Source organism: Spermophilus citellus (genome assembly GCF_964194105.1).
Source record: "Spermophilus citellus genome assembly, chromosome: 5".
Classification (NCBI taxonomy): Eukaryota; Metazoa; Chordata; class Mammalia; order Rodentia; family Sciuridae; genus Spermophilus; species Spermophilus citellus.
The window spans coordinates 141,673,612-141,693,776 of record NC_138186.1 but is presented as its reverse complement, the minus strand read 5'-3'; the positions used below and the strand labels follow the sequence as shown (position 1 = coordinate 141,693,776).

General features: G+C 38.4%; 2 protein-coding genes across 2 annotated transcripts in view; one reads left to right on the top strand and one right to left on the bottom strand.

The window, feature by feature from the left end:
- The window catches only part of LOC308649507 (thyroid receptor-interacting protein 11-like), a 32,311-nt gene extending 14,764 nt beyond the window's left edge, over window positions 1–17,547 (bottom strand). Inside the window, exons 1-4 of the mRNA XM_081295041.1 lie at window positions 16,866–17,547; window positions 15,945–16,082; window positions 14,366–14,471; window positions 364–2,240 (exon numbers count right to left, since the gene is read on the bottom strand). Coding sequence (XP_081151167.1) covers window positions 364–2,240; window positions 14,366–14,471; window positions 15,945–16,082; window positions 16,866–17,510 — 2,766 coding nt within the window. The 5' untranslated portion in view covers window positions 17,511–17,547. The remainder of the gene's footprint in view (window positions 1–363; window positions 2,241–14,365; window positions 14,472–15,944; window positions 16,083–16,865) is intronic.
- Window positions 1–20,165, top strand: part of LOC308649512 (uncharacterized protein) — a gene marked incomplete at its 5' end in the record, with an annotated part of 523,997 nt that overhangs the window by 169,627 nt on the left and 334,205 nt on the right. The gene's annotated exons all lie outside the window — the stretch shown is intronic.

Here is a 20,165-nt window from a genome sequence, read left to right as displayed (position 1 = left end):
CGACAATTTCTGTTGTGCATGGTCCAACATTTCTTTTCGGAGCTCGTTTTGTTTTTTCAGTTCTTCCATCTGTTCTTCCTTGAGATCTAAGTCTTCTCTCAGTCTGGAAGCAGAATCCAACAGAGCATTTGCTTCATCCAAACGTTCCTGCAGTGATGATACTTCTCCTTCCAGCTTTTCGGCCTTGTTCTTCCATTCAGCTATTGACTGTTTTTCTTTGTCTTCTGCAGCCAAAATTTGCTGGGTGTAAGACTCTTCTGATTCCAAGAGATGGCTGCGTAGCCTTTCTAGCTCCCGGTTTAGGCGTAATTCTTGGTCCCGTAAGTGTTGAACCTCTTTTTCTCTTAGGATTTTTACTTTGGTCTCTTGAAAAATATCAGAATTCAATGTCTGAGCATCTCCTTTCTCTCCAGGCAACTGGGCTTTTAGTTCTTCAATAGTCTTCTGCAAGTTCTTAATTTCCTCCTCTTTTTCTAAAATTAACTGGCTATGCGCAGCATTCATCTGCTCATATTTGTACTTAAATTCATCCATTTCCTCCTTCTGCTCCTGTAAAGACTGAAGTAGTTGCATTTTACGCTGGTTCTGGTTTTCAATGATATTCAGATGGTCTTGAATTTCATCTTCCAGATGATTTTTGACTATATTCAGTTGAGATACCTCCAATTCTAGTTCTGTGACAGCATCAAGAGCTGTCGGCTCAGCCACTGGTACAGCTTGATTGTGCTGTTCCCCAAGTATTTCCAATTCTACTCGCAGATAGTTGTTTTCTGCTCTCATGTAGGTAAGACTTCTGTCCTTTCTTTCCATGGATTGCCTTAAAGTTTCATTTTCTCCTAAAGCCTGAGAACACTTATCTAAATCCTTTTGTAGTTGTGAACTTTTTTCTTCGAGTTTTTCAATAAAAACTTCTTTCTCATTTATGACTTGTATCAATCGCTCCTGTTCGTCTACATAAGATGCCAAAATTTCATCAGTTTCTTTTTCATCAGCAGTCATTTGCTCAATATTCTTTTTGAGTCCTGCTATTTCAAAGTCCTTCTCTTGGCTGAGTTGAACTGCACATTCGTGTTTCAGCTTTAAGGCAGAGGTATCCAAATTATGTGCATTGGAGAGTTCCTGAATAGTCTGCCTGTGATTATTTGCTTCTTCCAACAGTCTTTTTTCTGCCTGGTGCAGTTTGGCTTCAATCTCTTCTTTGTCTCTTTTGAGAGTCTCCGTGATAGTGTCTTTTTCTTGAGAGATTTGATTGTAAGCAGCAATAGATTCTTCCAACTTACGCCTTACATCGTCACGTGCTAAAATCAACATTTCATTTTCCGTTTTGAGTTCAACAGCAACTTTCTTTAAATTTTCATTGAGCTGTTCCTCTTCAGAAAGATTTTGCCTTAAGTTGCTAACTTCAGCTTCTCGTTCTTTAAGCATGTCATCCTTACAATGACTGTTAGAGTCTTCATTCAGAGAAGTGCGATACTTGCTCTTAAATCCAGACAGCTCATCTTCAAGTTGTCTAATGTGATCCTTAAGCCCAAGGTTTTCCTGCTGGATGTTTAAACTATTTTTTTGTGACTGATTTAGCTGATCTACTAAATCTTCTACTTTACCTTCAAGCTTCTGCTTAGTTAAATGCAAATCACTGAGGCTCTGTGCGTTCTCAGTTAACTTCTCCTTCTGCACATGCAACTCTTGGGATATGTTCATTTGATCATCCTCAAGTTGATGAACTCTCTTTTTTTCATCATCTAGATCTTGTTCCAACTTCTTGATGACAAGGTCTCCTTCATTTTGTTGTTTTGATAGCTCCTCTTGTATCAAAATCATGTGCTTTGTAGCTTCCTGATTCTGATGATCCAGTTCTTCTAACTCAGCTATCAGCATTTTCTTTTCATTGATAGTCTGATTCAGTTCTTCCTCCTTTGCCTTCAAGTGAAGTTTTAAGTCTAGTAATTGTACATTCAAATTCATGTCTGTTGAAGCTCTGTTTTTCATGACTTGGTAGTCACAGCTCAATTTTGACAGTGACATCTGAAGTTCCTCTTTTTCTTGACTCAATGATGCCTTCTCTTTTTCTAAAGCTTCAGCATGCATTTTAAGTTTCAGATGGTCTTCAGCAAGACGGTTATCCTGGTTTAAACCATTTAGTCTCACGATTTCCTTCTCCGCATCAGCCAGGGCTTGTTGAAGCCTGAACACTTCTTCCACTGCTGAGCTCTGAGGAAGGATTTTTCCCTTTTCTGCCACAGTAGAACTCTGCTCCCAAACTGAAATTTCATGCTGATGATCATATATGTCTGGGCTTTGGTTTGGTTGAAGAGTCTTGATAGTATTTTGTACTTTGCAGATTTCACTTGAGTCAGAATGGTGTGTTCCCTGAGCCTCAGCAATCTGCCTCGAGTGGCCAACTTCAGATTCATGTTTTGCAGCTTCAGTTGATAATCTGTTTGTTTCTTGTCGTGATGAGATTATGTCACTAGAGTCCATGTCGTCATCACGAAAGGCTGAAAAATGACTACTGATCAGGGAACCGAACGGAGCCGGTGCAGTTGTTGTTGGCACACCACAAGCTCCCGAGTGTACTGATTGAGCGGCTGCCTGTAGTTGGAACATTTGATCTTGCAGTACAATCTGTCCTGCTTTAAGATGGCTGATCTCTACCTCTTTCTGTTGCAGTTGATTTTGGTAACTTACAGACTGATGGTTTATTTGTAGCTCTGATGCTTCATGCTTTTCTTCCAGGTCAGTACAATACTCTTTCAGTCTTTCATTCTCACATCTTAGTGTGGAATCAGTAGTTTCCATTTCCTTTCTCCAACAATGATGTAAAGCTGCTTCTGGGTCTCCTAAGTCACCCAGAAGCATTTCCCTGGCGAAGCTGGAGCTATGGCCGGTGAGGAAAGCCAAGCTGCTCCCCACCTGACCCAAGAAGTGGCCCAAGCCTGAGCCCAGGCCTCCAAACCAGGACCACATCGTGGCCACTTCAGTGATCCATCGGACCAGCTCTGAAAAGCGCGTCCATCACCATCCACTTCTGTGCCCCGAACGTCCTCGGGCGTTGCCGGGGTCAATTATGACCCAAGCGCTCAGAATTCCTCAGAGCGCGGGGTTCCTGGGGCTCCACCAACACTAATCATCCCTTCCTGCCTGTAAACTCAGAAGCCTGTCCTGCGCTTTGACCAGGGGCTGGCATCCAGTAGCACACACTCACCCCCTGCAGGGCCTCTGCTTCTTCCCTGCACTTGCCTGTCAGCTATTGGCTCACAGGATTGGGCAGGGTTGGCTGGGAGGAGCTAGAGATCCAGGAAAGTGTTCTAGTTTGAGTCCCAAGGCAGTGTGCTGTGGAGCCAGGAAGAATCAATGTTGTAGATGAAATCCAAAGGTAGTTCACTGGACAGTTCCCTCTTGTCTGGGAGAGGTGGGCTTTTTGTCCCATTCAGTTGCACTCGGTTGACGAGGTGAGGTCTCTCTCCATTACAGAATGGAATCTATTTAACTAAAAGTCCCCGATTCAAAAGTAAATCTCACCCCATAACACCAGCACAGACACACCCAGAATAAAAGTTGGCCAAGTGTCTGGGCATCGTAGCCCGGACAAGTTAACATGTAAAATTAACCATCACAAAGTCTTAATCATTCTCAGAATTCAAATTATAATATGGATTAAATGTCACTAAAGAACCATCTTTACCCTTTCCAAAAATAAATTTTTGCTGTTAATCTATAAATTTTCGAGTTCATTTTAATATTATTTGGTCCTTGTTAATTCTGATTGAGTTTATTGAAGTGCTGAAAAATTCCACTTAAATTTCACTTAAGAAAATTTGTTTTAGAGCCAACAGGTTGATGTTCACTTAACCTATTGTTGTTTATCAATGCCAAATATCATCCAGGTTTAAACAGTACAGAGTGAAATAAAAAGTCGAGAAATTTTCTACGATGGAGTAACAATCCTAAATTTAATTCCCACACCTCTAAGGATCAGAAGGAGTTAAGATAAGGCCCTGGTTTCCAAGGTGTTTAAATTCCAACAAGTTAATGAGGAGGCAGTTTTGTAGAGTTGGGGACAAAGCAAAGAGATGAAGCACATGGGCTGTAACAGACATACCAGTTGGGACCAAAGCAATTTTGGAGCTAAACTGACGGAATGCATTTAGAAAACCTCTCTCCCAAGCATGAGTTGAACAGTAAATGAGAACATAGTGTGTAGTTCTCACCTGATGGCTGGTGCAGAGAAAGTGGCCAACAAATAGAGCCTGCTGCCACTTTGTTCATATTTGCTTTTTGTTTTGTTTAGGATCATTTTCCTCATTACCCTTTAGAAGGGGTTTGGGTTTGCTCCCATTACTCTCTTCCCAGAGCCCATATTCAGGAGACTCTTTTCCTTGAGCTGTTCTTTCTATATGTCTGTTCAGGGAACAAAACCTCAAGGTGGCAGAAATAAAATTCAAAAAAAGGCAGAATTTTTGGAAAATTAATGGTTAAGTAGATTCTAAGGATTATATTAATCACCTCATAATGTCTCTTGCCTTCAAGATAGAGCAAGTAGACATAATTACTCAGATTGGTATCAGAAACTAGTGACTGCATTTGTGTGCTGTGCCAGAAAAGGAAATCTTCTTGGTCCTTCTTATTCATCTCCAAATCTGAGAGAGAAATCAGGCCTGTGTTAGTCAATCTCTCCTCATAAAAGACTAATATAAAAATTTAAGCCCCTTTTAGCATCTGCTGAAGTGCGAATCCACGCTGTACCCCAGCTGTGTCTACTGTTGAAGAAGGCATCAACAATACCAAGTGTCCTTTTCTCCCTTTAGACCATTCCTCCTGTGTGTGTGTGTGTGTGTGTGTGTGTGTGTGTGTTAGAAGACTTTTTCATCACTTTGACAACATACCTGAGAAAATTAAATGAGTAAATATTTATTTTGGTTCAATTTCAGGCTCCATTGCTGTGGCCTGAAGTGAGGCAGATTACCATGGCAGAGAGCCTGGCTTCAAAACAGAGCTGCTCAACTCATGGAGATCAGGGGATCAACTCATGGAGATCACGGAGATCAGGTGAGGGGAAGAGAGGACTGAGGAATATGATGTACCCTTCCAGGGAATCAACTCCAATGACCTACCCTCCAACTAGGCCCTACCGCCCACAGTTTTTACCAACTCCCAATAGTCCTGTCCAATCGTGAACCCATCAGTGGATTGATCCACAGATGAGGTTAGAGCCCAGGATTCAATTCACCTTTCTGTAGAGTCCGTTCTGAATGCTGTTACATTGGGGTCCAAGCTTTCAACACATGACCTTTGGGCAACATTCCAGATCCAAATTATAGCAGGGTGCCTCCTTCTCTTTAGGTGTTCTGTGTTTGTTTATTGTTTTAAATCACAAATAATGATCCTTTTTCAGTGTAAGACCTATCACATTTGGCTTGAATCTGGTTCCAGTGGTTGTTGCTCCTACTGCTGAAAGGCATTTCTGATCACTCAGATTCAGTCTTCTAGCATGGTTCACTCTGACCACAGCTGTTTGTCATTTTATATTTCAATCTGAGAGAGGTACCTACCTACTGTATTCAAAACTGACCATCCAAATAAAAGCATTTCTCTTCTTGTAAATATGTTTGGAATATTCCTGGAAACTATGGGGGATATGGAGGGCAAACCCTGGCTCATTCGCGAACACATGTGACAAAAAGCATCCAATAATCATAAGTATATCCTTATACATGTATTCAGTGCCCCCAAAGTACAAGGTATTGTGGTAGATATTGTGAACAACATAAAGCTGTGTTATATACATTTCCTGCTATGAAGTGCAATTGAATACAGTCAATCAATGGGGAAGATGTTACATAGAGTGATCCTTGAATTATAATGCAAGGTCAGCCATTGATGACTGTGGTGGTGAGGATCGCATATGGGGGAAAAGACTAAGTAAGAAAGAATAAGCCAGAAGTAGAGAGCCCTTAATAATGTGGCTTTGTTAAAACACAGTTGAAGATTAAAATAATGAAAGCTTTTTGAGTCTATAAACATAGGGTGATAAATTCTATGCAAGATATTAAGTTTGTACTTTTTTTTAATTCCTCATAATTCATTCAAACATTTTCTTATAGATTTCAGTAGAATTTTTAAATCTCTTTAATATGGGCCTTGTCTCTTCTTGTTTCTTTTTTTAAATTTCTATTGGTTGCTCAAAACATTACAATGATCTTGACATATCATATTTCATACATTTGATTCAAGTGGGGTATGAATTCTTATTTTTACCACGTGTACAGTTTGCAGGATCACATTGGTTATACATCCGAGTTTATACATACTGCCATACTAGTGTCTGTTATATTCTGCTGCCTTTCCTATTCCCTCCCTATCTCCCCTTCTGTCTCCTCCCCTCCCCTCCCATAATCTCTCTCTACCCCATCTACTGTAATTCATTTCTCTCCTTTTTTCCCCTTTCCCCTCACATCCTCTTATATGTAATTTTGTATAACAATGAGGGTATCCTTCCATTTCCATGAAATTCCCCTTCTCTCTCCCATTCCCTCCCACCTCTTGTCCCTTCTAAATGGTAATCTTCTTTTCATGCTCTTCCAGCCTGCTCTGTTTTGAGTCCCCCCTCCTTATATGAAAGAAGACATTCAGCATTTCTTTTCTAGGGATTGGCTAACTTCACTTAGCATAATCTGCTCTCATGCCATCCATTTCCCTGCAAATGCCATGATTTTGTCATTTTTTAGTGCTGAGTAATATTCCATTGTGTACAAATGCCACATTTTTTTATCCATTCATCTATTGACTGGCGTCTAGGTTGGTTCCACGTTCTAGCTATTGTGAATTGTGCTGCTATGAACATTGATGTAGCTGTATCCCTATAGTGTGCTCTTTTTAGGTCTCTGGGAATAGTCCGAGAAGGGGAATAGCTGGGTCGGATGGTGGTTCCATTCCCAGCTTTCCAAGGAATCTCCATAATGCTTTCCAAATTGGCTGCACCGATTTGCAGTCCCACCGGCAGTGTACAAGTGTACCTTTTCCCCCACATCCTTGCCAGCACGTGTTGTTGTTTGACTTCCTAATGGCTGCCATTCTTACTGGACTGATATGGTATCTTAGAGTGGTTTTAATTTGCATTTCTCTGATTGCTAGAGATGGTGAGCATTTTTTCCGTGTATTTTTTGATTAATTATATATCCTTCTCTGAGAAGTGTCTGTTCAGGTCCTTGGCCCATTTGTTGATTGGGTTATTTGTTTTCTTAATGTTCAGTTTTTGAGTTCTTTGTATACTCTGGATATTAGGGCTCGGCACATTTGTATTTTTAAGAATTGGCATAATCAATGAAATGTTCCGCACACATTTGTAGGAAGATGAACATAACACTCCAGTGACAATACAATAGTAGAAGGATTGATTTGGACTGAAGTTGTTCAGTGAATGATATATTACCCATAAATTTGAATTCTCATTATCATAAAGAAGCAAGGTGAAAATAAGAATTTAAGAGAGTGTTGGGGATATGGCTCAAGTAGCAGCTCGTTCACCTAGCATGCGTGAGGCGTGGGGTTCGATCCTCAGCACTACATAAAAAAATAAATAAAATAAAGATGTTGTGTCCACTAAAGGCTAAATAATAAATATTTTTTAAAACGAATTTAAGATAGTCCATAAATGTTATATACGAACTGTGAAAGTAGATGCTGTCGCATCTAGTGACTTTTATTAGTAGGACAAAGAATTAAATGTAGTTCTGCTGTGTACAAAATGATCACAATAAATCACCAATGTCATTTTTTGAAATGGGAAAATGTTTTTTTATTGGTTATTCAAAACATTACCAAGCTCTTGACATATCATCTTTCATACATTTGATTCAAGTGGGTTATAAACTCCCATTTTTACCCCAAATACAGATTGCAGAATCACATCGGTTACACATCCACGTTTCTACATGATGCCATATTAGTGACTGTTGTATTCTGGTACCTTTCCTATCGCCTACTATCTCCTCTCCCTCCCCTCCCATCTTCTCTCTCTACCCCATCTGCTGTAATTCAATTCTCTCCCTTGTTTTTTTTTTCCCCCTTTTCCCTCACATCCTCTTATATTTAATTTTGTGTAACAATGAGGGTCTCCTTCCATTTCCATGCGATTTCCCTTCTCTCTCCCTTTCCCTCCCACCACTTGTCTCTCTTTAATGTTAATCTTTTCCTCATGCTCTTCCTCCCTGCTCTGTTCTTAGTTGCTCTCCTTATATCAAAGAAGACATTTAGCATTTGTTTTTTAGGGATTGGCTAGATTCACTTAGCATAATCTGCTCTAATGCCATCCATTTCCCTGCAAATTCCATGATTTTGTCATTTCTTAGTGCTGCGTAATACTCCATTGTGTGTAAATGCCACATTTTTTTTTTTTATCCATTCATCTACTAAAGGGCATCTAGGTGGGTTCCACAGTCTAGCTATTGTGAATTGTGCTGCTGTGCACACTGATGTGGCAGTATCCCTATAGTACGCTCTTTTAAGGTCTTCAGGGAATATTCCGAGAAGGGCTATAGCTGGGTGAAATGGTGGTTCCATTCCCAGCTTTCCCAGGAATCTCCATATTGCTTTCCAAATTGACCGCACCAATTTGCAGTCCCACCAGCAATGTACAAGTGTACCCTTTTCCCCACATCCTCGCCAGTTCTTATTGTTGTTTGACTTCATAATGGATGCCAATCTTACTGGAGTGAGGTGATATCTCAGGGTGGTTTTGATTTGCATTTCTCTGACTGCTAGAGATGGTGAGCATTTATTCATGTACTTGTTGATTGATTGTATGTCCTCCTCTGAGAAGTGTCTGTTCAGGTCCTTGGCCCATTTGTTGATTGGGTTATTTGTTATCTTATGGTTTAATTTTTTGAGTTCTTTGTATACTCTGGATATTAGGGCTCTATCTGAAGTGTGAGGAGTAAAAATTTGTTCCCAGGATGTAGGCTCCCTATTTACCTCTCTTATTGTTTCTCTTGCTGAGGGGAAAAAAAAAAAAGAAGAAAAAAACTTTTTAGTTTAAGTCAGTCCCATTTGTTGATTCTTGTTATTAACTCTTGTGCTATGGATGTCCTATTAAGGAATTTGGAGCCCGGCACCACAATATGTGGATCGGAGCCAACTTTTTCTTCTATGAGATGCAGAGTCTCTGATTTGATATCAAGCTCTTTGATCCATTTTGTGTTAACTTTTGTGCATGGCGAGAGAAAGGGATTCAGTTTCATTTTGTTGTATATGGATTTCCAGTTTTCCCAGCACCATTTGTTGAAGACGCTATCCTTCCTCCATTGCATGCTTTTAGCCCCTTTATCAAATATAAGAAAGTTGTAATTTTGTGGATTGGTCTCTGTGTCCTCTATTCTGTACCATTGGTTCACCCGCCTGTTTTGGTACCAGTACCATGCTGTTTTGGTTACTCTTGCTCTGTAGTACAGTTTGAAATCTGGTATCGCTATACTGCCAGATTCACACTTCCTGCTTAGAATTGCTTTTGCTAATATTTCTCAGACACCTGTAGTTTCTAAAACCACTAAGAGGATTTTTATCAAAATTAATTTTGTTAATTTTTTTATTATATTATATAGTTAATATTAAATGATTTAATCTATATTAAATGTTATTTAAATTGACTTTGTTAAATTGTATTAATTTAAATGAAATTTAATGAACTTTTAAATATAAATCAATCTAAAATTTAATCAAAATTAATTTAAAAAATCAATTAAGAAAATAAATTTAAATCAAACAATAGTATTAATAAAATAAATTTAAACAATATTAATTAATAAAATAAATTTAAATTAGATCAATTTATTAAATGATAATATAATTTATATTTAAAAATTTATTAAATTTTATTTGAATTAATTTTAATAAAAATATTCTGAATGGTTTTAGAAACTACAGGTGTTAGAGAAGTATGTGCTATGCAATCTGCTTTTGCTCTTCTCTGATTTCACCTACTTAAGCTAGAAACTTTTGATTGTCTTTTACCTTAATTTACGAAAAGGTTGAAACTACTCCTTTTTTAAAGCCTTTCATCTTTCAAAAACTGATGTTAGCTTCTTTCTCTCCCCCAATTTTTTTGATCAAATGTTTTAAAAAATGTGTTGAGAGGCATTATTGTAGAGCCCCCAAAGTATGTAGATAAACAGTCCAGATATTTAATGAAATATTCTTACTAAGTAACTTTTCCATTGGCAATGGATCATGTGATTCCACTTTGGGGTTGACTCATAAAAATACTCTTACTTCTGGACATATTTAACATCTGGAAAACTGAATTAATGTGAGGTGACTTTTCTATAGAAATGGAAATAAGTAAAATGGATAGGGGTCATAGTATTTGGATTAAAAGTATCTTAGAATTTATCCACTAAGCTTCATGATAAGGCCCTCTGCACTGGAATTTTCTTTTAGTACTTGTACCAGGTTATTTGGGATAAACTAAATATTCTCAACATTTTGCAACATCATATTTGGTTTTCTTCTTCTCTAAATCTGAGATCTCCTTCAGGTGGTTTGGATTTTTCATCTTTCCTGTTATTTAAATGTATCATTTTTATCTTAATGCCATTAAATTTAACAAATATAATCATTTAAAAAAAAGAGTTTAGAGCTAATGGTTCACTAATGCTGCTCTGTACAGTTGCTTACAAAAGTACATCAGAATTGAAGACTGGTGATGATTACCTGCTACACTGGAGCAAAATTTTATAAAGAAAAAGTGCTACAGCAAACAAAACAAAATTTTTAGAAAGAGCTATAGCAAAAAATAAAAAAAAAAAAAAACAGAAAAAAAACTACAACAAGAAGCAAAAAAAAAAAAAAACCTAGTATCTATATACATATATATATATCAGCTTTTTTTCTTTCTCTTTTTGTCTACAAATACAGAGTTCTTTTGCAAAAGGCCATGCTGTAAAACATCAAAAAGGGTTATGGCTTCTTTAAAGTGCTAAATATTTAGAAGATCCTAGAGTACAAGTCTGGCACTGTTGTCCGGGGACACTGGCAGTGGTGTGAAGGTGGGCTTGAAATCTGCGATGGGTTTAAAAAGAGGATGCCCAGGTCATATTATTTTATTTATTTATTTGTTTGTGTGTGTGTGTGTGTGTGTGTGTGTGTGTGTTATTCAGATTTGTGAGTTCTTTCTATGCCCTAGAGATTAGTGCTCTATCTGATGTGTGATGGGGCAAAAATTTTCTCCCAAGATGTAGGATCTCTATTCACCTCCCAGATTGTTTGTTTTGTGGAGAAGAAACTTTTTTAGTTTGAATCTATCTCATTTATTGATACTTGATTTTAATTCTTGTGCTCTAGGAGTCTTATTAAGGAATTTTGGGACTAATCCCATATGATTGGAATTAGGGCCTACTTTTTCTTCTGTTACATGCAAGCTCTCTGGTTTTATTCCTAGGTCCTTGATTCATTTGAGTGGAGTTTTGTGCATGGTGAGAGCTAGGGGTTTAATTGCACCTCACTCCAGTTAGAATGTCAGCGATTTTTGAAAATGGCAGCTATGATGAAGACAACAACGATAAGTGTTGGTGAGGATTTCAGGAAAAATGTACACTCCTACACTGTCGGTGGGACTGTAGATTGGTGGAGCCAATATGGAGAGCAGTTTGGAGATTCCTTGGAAATTTGGGAATAGAACCACCATTTGACCTAGCTATCCCTCTTTTTGATCTATACCCAAAGGACTTAAAAACTGCATACTACAGGGACACAGCCACATCAATGTTTATAGCAGCAAAATTCACATTAGCTAAATTGTGGAAACAACTTAGTAGATGAATGCATAAAAAAATGTGGCATTTATACACAATTAATATTACTCAGATACTTACCCTCTCGCTCAGTCCAGGAGACGCTAGTGCCCTTCACTACCTCTGTCAGAGCCTGGTTCCGACAGCTGGTGCCTCGGAGAGGACAGGCTGATCCTGCCTGCCTCCCATGTACCCTTTGTCACAGGGAGCGACATTAATGTGAGACCAAATAAAATCCAGTCATAGACATTAATAGAATATCTCAAAAAAGTATTTAATAAAAAGGCTAGCAAATACAGGGTCTTTAATGAAACTTTAATAAAATTTATGAGACGAGGAAACTGAAAGCACAATATTTTCTTAGGAACTTTTCTGTTTGGTGTTATTCTTTACAATATAGAAGCTTTTCCTAAGAATGCAGGGAGTATGAAATTTCTAAGGCTATCTTGCTGTTTTCTCCATTAAACCCCTTGTCTTAAAAAGAATCTTGAATCTATATTAATCTTTGTAATTTTCTGAGTACCCGTATAACATATTTTTCTCAAGAATGCAGTGAGGTCGCTGTTTCCAAGAGCTCTTCAATTCTGAAATATAAGAAGTGTGTTTCCAGGCATTGAAACCCAAAGGCTCACCTAGACACAATGGAGTGAGCCGAATATATAAAAATCTCTCATGACAAATCTGAACTCTGCTTTTCCCAACCATGTGAAGTCTACTGGAATAAGATTCCAAGTAATTTGGCAGGTCGAAGCAAAATATATACTTTGATATTCTTCTCAGGAGTAACAACTGATGGCATCTTAATTTTGGTAAAATAATGTAAATGTTAAGGTGAAATTTAGAAATAAGAAAGGAAAAGCTGATATGTGTGTAGCTACTAGGTGTTTTTCTTCCTTTTTTTATTTTTGTAAAGTAAAACAAAAGATAAACCAAAAGGTTCTAGCTTAAGTTAGGTAAAATCAAAGAGGAGAAAAAAGAAGATAATATAGCTAATACTTCACTGCCACCTGTAATTTCCAAAACAACTAAGAGCATTATTATTAAAATTAAAATTAAATAATTCAACCTATATTATGTTAAATTTACTTTATTAAATTGTATTAATTTAAATAAAATTTAATGAGTTTTCAAATATAAATCATACTATAATTTAATATAAGTTAATAAACAATATCAATTAATAAAATAAATTTAAATCAAACCATAGTATTAATAAAAGAAATTTAAATAATACTACTAATAAAATTGATTTAAATTAGGTTAATTTATATTAAATGATATAATTTATATTTAAAAATATATTAAATTTTGTTTAAATTAATTTTAACAAAAATGTTCTGAATGGTTTTAGAAACTACAGGTGTCAGAGAAGTATGTGCTATGCAATCTGCTTTTTCTCTTCTCTGATTTCACCTACTTAAGCTGGAAACTTTTGATTCATCTTTTACCTTAATTTATCAAAAGGTTATAACTACTCCTATTTTAAAGCTTTTCATCTTTCAAAAACTGTTGTTAGCTTATTTCTCTCCCCAACTTGTTTTGATCAAATGTTTTATAAAATGTGTTTATGAGAATTATTGTAGAGCCCCCAATAGTATGTAGATAAGCAGTCCAGATATTTAATGATACATTCTTACTAATTAACTTTTCCATTGGCAGTGGATCCTGTGGTCCCACTTCGGGGTTGACTCATAAAAATACTCTTCCTTCTGGACATATTTATCATCTGGAAAACTGAATTAATGTGAAGTGACTTTCGTATAGAAATGGAAATAAGCAAAATGGATAGGGGTCATAGAATTTGGATTCAAAGCATCTTAGAATTTATCCACTAAGCTTCATGTTTAGGTCCTCCCCATTGGAATTTTCGCGTGGTAGTTGTACAATGTTATCTTGGATAAACTAAATATTCTCAACTTTTTGCAACATTATGTTTGGTTTTCATGTACTCTAAATCTGAGACATCCTTCTTATGGGTTGGATTTTTCTTGTTTCCTGTAATTACATGTATCGTTTTTACCTTAATGCCATTAAATTTAAGAAATATTATTATTGTTTTAAGGTTGGAACTAGTGGTTCAAGAAGGCTGCTCTGTACAGTTGCTCCCAAAAGTACATCAGAATTGATAACTGGTGATGATTATCTGCTGCATTGGAACAAAATTCTAGAAACAAAAAGTGCTACAAAAAACAAAACAAATTTTTTAAAAAGTACTATAGCAAAAAATCACAACAACAACAACTGAAAAAATAAAATAAAATACCTAGTAGCTATACACTTACATATACCAGCTTTTTTGCTTTCTCTCTTTGTCTACAAACACATGAGTACTTTTTCAAAAGGCCATGCTGTAAAACGTAAAAAAGGGTTATGGCTTCTTTCAAATGCTAAATATTTAGAAGATCCTGGAGTACAACTCTGGCACTATTGTCCAGGGACACTGGCAGTGGTGTAAAGGTGGGCATGAAATCTGCAGTGGGTTTAACAAGAGGATGCCCAGGTCCACCAAGTCCAACTCCAGCTAGGTTACTAAGAGGCACAGCTGCAGAACGTGGAACCAAAACAACTCATCCACTTACTGACACCACCGTGATCTTTATTCAACAGCTGCTCCATTTCGTCCTGTGGAATGTCCAGGATGCTCCCCGTCAACTGCAATACTTCACGACGTTTGTCCTTTGGTGTCTGGAAATGACCAATAAAAAGGTTTCGCATGAGGACTTTGTCCACTTTTCCTTCTGCGCTGTTGACCAAAGTCGACAATTTCTGTTGTGCATGGTCCAACATTTCTTTTCGGAGCTCGTTTTGTTTTTTCAGTTCTTCCATCTGTTCTTCCTTGAGATCTAAGTCTTCTCTCAGTCTGGAAGCAGAATCCAACAGAGCATTTGCTTCATCCAAACGTTCCTGCAGTGATGATACTTCTCCTTCCAGCTTTTCGGCCTTGTTCTTCCATTCAGCTATTGACTGTTTTTCTTTGTCTTCTGCAGCCAAAATTTGCTGGGTGTAAGACTCTTCTGATTCCAAGAGATGGCTGCGTAGCCTTTCTAGCTCCCGGTTTAGGCGTAATTCTTGGTCCCGTAAGTGTTGAACCTCTTTTTCTCTTAGGATTTTTACTTTGGTCTCTTGAAAAATATCAGAATTCAATGTCTGAGCATCTCCTTTCTCTCCAGGCAACTGGGCTTTTAGTTCTTCAATAGTCTTCTGCAAGTTCTTAATTTCCTCCTCTTTTTCTAAAATTAACTGGCTATGCGCAGCATTCATCTGCTCATATTTGTACTTAAATTCATCCATTTCCTCCTTCTGCTCCTGTAAAGACTGAAGTAGTTGCATTTTACGCTGGTTCTGGTTTTCAATGATATTCAGATGGTCTTGAATTTCATCTTCCAGATGATTTTTGACTATATTCAGTTGAGATACCTCCAATTCTAGTTCTGTGACAGCATCAAGAGCTGTCGGCTCAGCCACTGGTACAGCTTGATTGTGCTGTTCCCCAAGTATTTCCAATTCTACTCGCAGATAGTTGTTTTCTGCTCTCATGTAGGTAAGACTTCTGTCCTTTCTTTCCATGGATTGCCTTAAAGTTTCATTTTCTCCTAAAGCCTGAGAACACTTATCTAAATCCTTTTGTAGTTGTGAACTTTTTTCTTCGAGTTTTTCAATAAAAACTTCTTTCTCATTTATGACTTGTATCAATCGCTCCTGTTCGTCTACATAAGATGCCAAAATTTCATCAGTTTCTTTTTCATCAGCAGTCATTTGCTCAATATTCTTTTTGAGTCCTGCTATTTCAAAGTCCTTCTCTTGGCTGAGTTGAACTGCACATTCGTGTTTCAGCTTTAAGGCAGAGGTATCCAAATTATGTGCATTGGAGAGTTCCTGAATAGTCTGCCTGTGATTATTTGCTTCTTCCAACAGTCTTTTTTCTGCCTGGTGCAGTTTGGCTTCAATCTCTTCTTTGTCTCTTTTGAGAGTCTCCGTGATAGTGTCTTTTTCTTGAGAGATTTGATTGTAAGCAGCAATAGATTCTTCCAACTTACGCCTTACATCGTCACGTGCTAAAATCAACATTTCATTTTCCGTTTTGAGTTCAACAGCAACTTTCTTTAAATTTTCATTGAGCTGTTCCTCTTCAGAAAGATTTTGCCTTAAGTTGCTAACTTCAGCTTCTCGTTCTTTAGGCATGTCATCCTTACAATGACTGTTAGAGTCTTCATTCAGAGAAGTGCGATACTTGCTCTTAAATCCAGACAGCTCATCTTCAAGTTGTCTAATGTGATCCTTAAGCCCAAGGTTTTCCTGCTGGATGTTTAAACTATTTTTTTGTGACTGATTTAGCTGATCTACTAAATCTTCTACTTTACCTTCAAGCTTCTGCTTAGTTAAATGCAAATCACTGAGGCTCTGTGCGTTCTCAGTTAACTTCTCCTTCTGCACATGCAACTCTTGGGATATGTTCATTTGATCATCCTCAAGTTGATGAACTCTCTTTTTTTCATCATCTAGATCTTGTTCCAACTTCTTGATGACAAGGTCTCCTTCATTTTGTTGTTTTGATAGCTCCTCTTGTATCAAAATCATGTGCTTTGTAGCTTCCTGATTCTGATGATCCAGTTCTTCTAACTCAGCTATCAGCATTTTCTTTTCATTGATAGTCTGATTCAGTTCTTCCTCCTTTGCCTTCAAGTGAAGTTTTAAGTCTAGTAATTGTACATTCAAATTCATGTCTGTTGAAGCTCTGTTTTTCATGACTTGGTAGTCACAGCTCAATTTTGACAGTGACATCTGAAGTTCCTCTTTTTCTTGACTCAATGATGCCTTCTCTTTTTCTAAAGCTTCAGCATGCATTTTAAGTTTCAGATGGTCTTCAGCAAGACGGTTATCCTGGTTTAAACCATTTAGTCTCACGATTTCCTTCTCCGCATCAGCCAGGGCTTGTTGAAGCCTGAACACTTCTTCCACTGCTGAGCTCTGAGGAAGGATTTTTCCCTTTTCTGCCACAGTAGAACTCTGCTCCCAAACTGAAATTTCATGCTGATGATCATATATGTCTGGGCTTTGGTTTGGTTGAAGAGTCTTGATAGTATTTTGTACTTTGCAGATTTCACTTGAGTCAGAATGGTGTGTTCCCTGAGCCTCAGCAATCTGCCTCGAGTGGCCAACTTCAGATTCATGTTTTGCAGCTTCAGTTGATAATCTGTTTGTTTCTTGTCGTGATGAGATTATGTCACTAGAGTCCATGTCGTCATCACGAAAGGCTGAAAAATGACTACTGATCAGGGAACCGAACGGAGCCGGTGCAGTTGTTGTTGGCACACCACAAGCTCCCGAGTGTACTGATTGAGCGGCTGCCTGTAGTTGGAACATTTGATCTTGCAGTACAATCTGTCCTGCTTTAAGATGGCTGATCTCTACCTCTTTCTGTTGCAGTTGATTTTGGTAACTTACAGACTGATGGTTTATTTGTAGCTCTGATGCTTCATGCTTTTCTTCCAGGTCAGTACAATACTCTTTCAGTCTTTCATTCTCACATCTTAGTGTGGAATCAGTAGTTTCCATTTCCTTTCTCCAACAATGATGTAAAGCTGCTTCTGGGTCTCCTAAGTCACCCAGAAGCATTTCCCTGGCGAAGCTGGAGCTATGGCCGGTGAGGAAAGCCAAGCTGCTCCCCACCTGACCCAAGAAGTGGCCCAAGCCTGAGCCCAGGCCTCCAAACCAGGACCACATCGTGGCCACTTCAGTGATCCATCGGACCAGCTCTGAAAAGCGCGTCCATCACCATCCACTTCTGTGCCCCGAACGTCCTCGGGCGTTGCCGGGGTCAATTATGACCCAAGCGCTCAGAATTCCTCAGAGCGCGGGGTTCCTGGGGCTCCACCAACACTAATCATCCCTTCCTGCCTGTAAACTCAGAAGCCTGTCCTGCGCTTTGACCAGGGGCTGGCATCCAGTAGCACACACTCACCCCCTGCAGGGCCTCTGCTTCTTCCCTGCACTTGCCTGTCAGCTATTGGCTCACAGGATTGGGCAGGGTTGGCTGGGAGGAGCTAGAGATCCAGGAAAGTGTTCTAGTTTGAGTCCCAAGGCAGTGTGCTGTGGAGCCAGGAAGAATCAATGTTGTAGATGAAATCCAAAGGTAGTTCACTGGACAGTTCCCTCTTGTCTGGGAGAGGTGGGCTTTTTGTCCCATTCAGTTGCACTCGGTTGACGAGGTGAGGTCTCTCTCCATTACAGAATGGAATCAATTTAACTAAAAGTCCCCGATTCAAAAGTAAATCTCACCCCATAACACCAGCACAGACACACCCAGAATAAAAGTTGGCCAAGTGTCTGGGCATCGTAGCCCGGACGAGTTAACATGTAAAATTAACCATCACAAAGTCTTAATCATTCTCAGAATTCAAATTATAATATGGATTAAATGTCACTAAAGAACCATCTTTACCCTTTCCAAAAATAAATTTTTGCTGTTAATCTATAAATTTTCGAGTTCATTTTAATATTATTTGGTCCTTGTTAATTCTGATTGAGTTTATTGAAGTGCTGAAAAATTCCACTTAAATTTCACTTAAGAAAATTTGTTTTAGAGCCAACAGGTTGATGTTCACTTAACCTATTGTTGTTTATCAATGCCAAATATCATCCAGGTTTAAACAGTACAGAGTGAAATAAAAAGTCGAGAAATTTTCTACGATGGAGTAACAATCCTAAATTTAATTCCCACACCTCTAAGGATCAGAAGGAGTTAAGATAAGGCCCTGGTTTCCAAGGTGTTTAAATTCCAACAAGTTAATGAGGAGGCAGTTTTGTAGAGTTGGGGACAAAGCAAAGAGATGAAGCACATGGGCTGTAACAGACATACCAGTTGGGACCAAAGCAATTTTGGAGCTAAACTGACGGAATGCATTTAGAAAACCTCTCTCCCAAGCATGAGTTGAACAGTAAATGAGAACATAGTGTGTAGTTCTCACCTGATGGCTGGTGCAGAGAAAGTGGCCAACAAATAGAGCCTGCTGCCACTTTGTTCATATTTGCTTTTTGTTTTGTTTAGGATCATTTTCCTCATTACCCTTTAGAAGGGGTTTGGGTTTGCTCCCATTACTCTCTTCCCAGAGCCCATATTCAGGAGACTCTTTTCCTTGAGCTGTTCTTTCTATATGTCTGTTCAGGGAACAAAACCTCAAGGTGGCAGAAATAAAATTCAAAAAAAGGCAGAATTTTTGGAAAATTAATGGTTAAGTAGATTCTAAGGATTATATTAATCACCTCATAATGTCTCTTGCCTTCAAGATAGAGCAAGTAGACATAATTACTCAGATTGGTATCAGAAACTAGTGACTGCATTTGTGTGCTGTGCCAGAAAAGGAAATCTTCTTGGTCCTTCTTATTCATCTCCAAATCTGAGAGAGAAATCAGGCCTGTGTTAGTCAATCTCTCCTCATAAAAGACTAATATAAAAATTTAAGCCCCTTTTAGCATCTGCTGAAGTGCGAATCCACGCTGTACCCCAGCTGTGTCTACTGTTGAAGAAGGCATCAACAATACCAAGTGTCCTTTTCTCCCTTTAGACCATTCCTCCTGTGTGTGTGTGTGTGTGTGTGTGTGTGTGTGTTAGAAGACTTTTTCATCACTTTGACAACATACCTGAGAAAATTAAATGAGTAAATATTTATTTTGGTTCAATTTCAGGCTCCATTGCTGTGGCCTGAAGTGAGGCAGATTACCATGGCAGAGAGCCTGGCTTCAAAACAGAGCTGCTCAACTCATGGAGATCAGGGGATCAACTCATGGAGATCACGGAGATCAGGTGAGGGGAAGAGAGGACTGAGGAATATGATGTACCCTTCCAGGGAATCAACTCCAATGACCTACCCTCCAACTAGGCCCTACCGCCCACAGTTTTTACCAACTCCCAATAGTCCTGTCCAATCGTGAACCCATCAGTGGATTGATCCACAGATGAGGTTAGAGCCCAGGATTCAATTCACCTTTCTGTAGAGTCCGTTCTGAATGCTGTTACATTGGGGTCCAAGCTTTCAACACATGACCTTTGGGCAACATTCCAGATCCAAATTATAGCAGGGTGCCTCCTTCTCTTTAGGTGTTCTGTGTTTGTTTATTGTTTTAAATCACAAATAATGATCCTTTTTCAGTGTAAGACCTATCACATTTGGCTTGAATCTGGTTCCAGTGGTTGTTGCTCCTACTGCTGAAAGGCATTTCTGATCACTCAGATTCAGTCTTCTAGCATGGTTCACTCTGACCACAGCTGTTTGTCATTTTATATTTCAATCTGAGAGAGGTACCTACCTACTGTATTCAAAACTGACCATCCAAATAAAAGCATTTCTCTTCTTGTAAATATGTTTGGAATATTCCTGG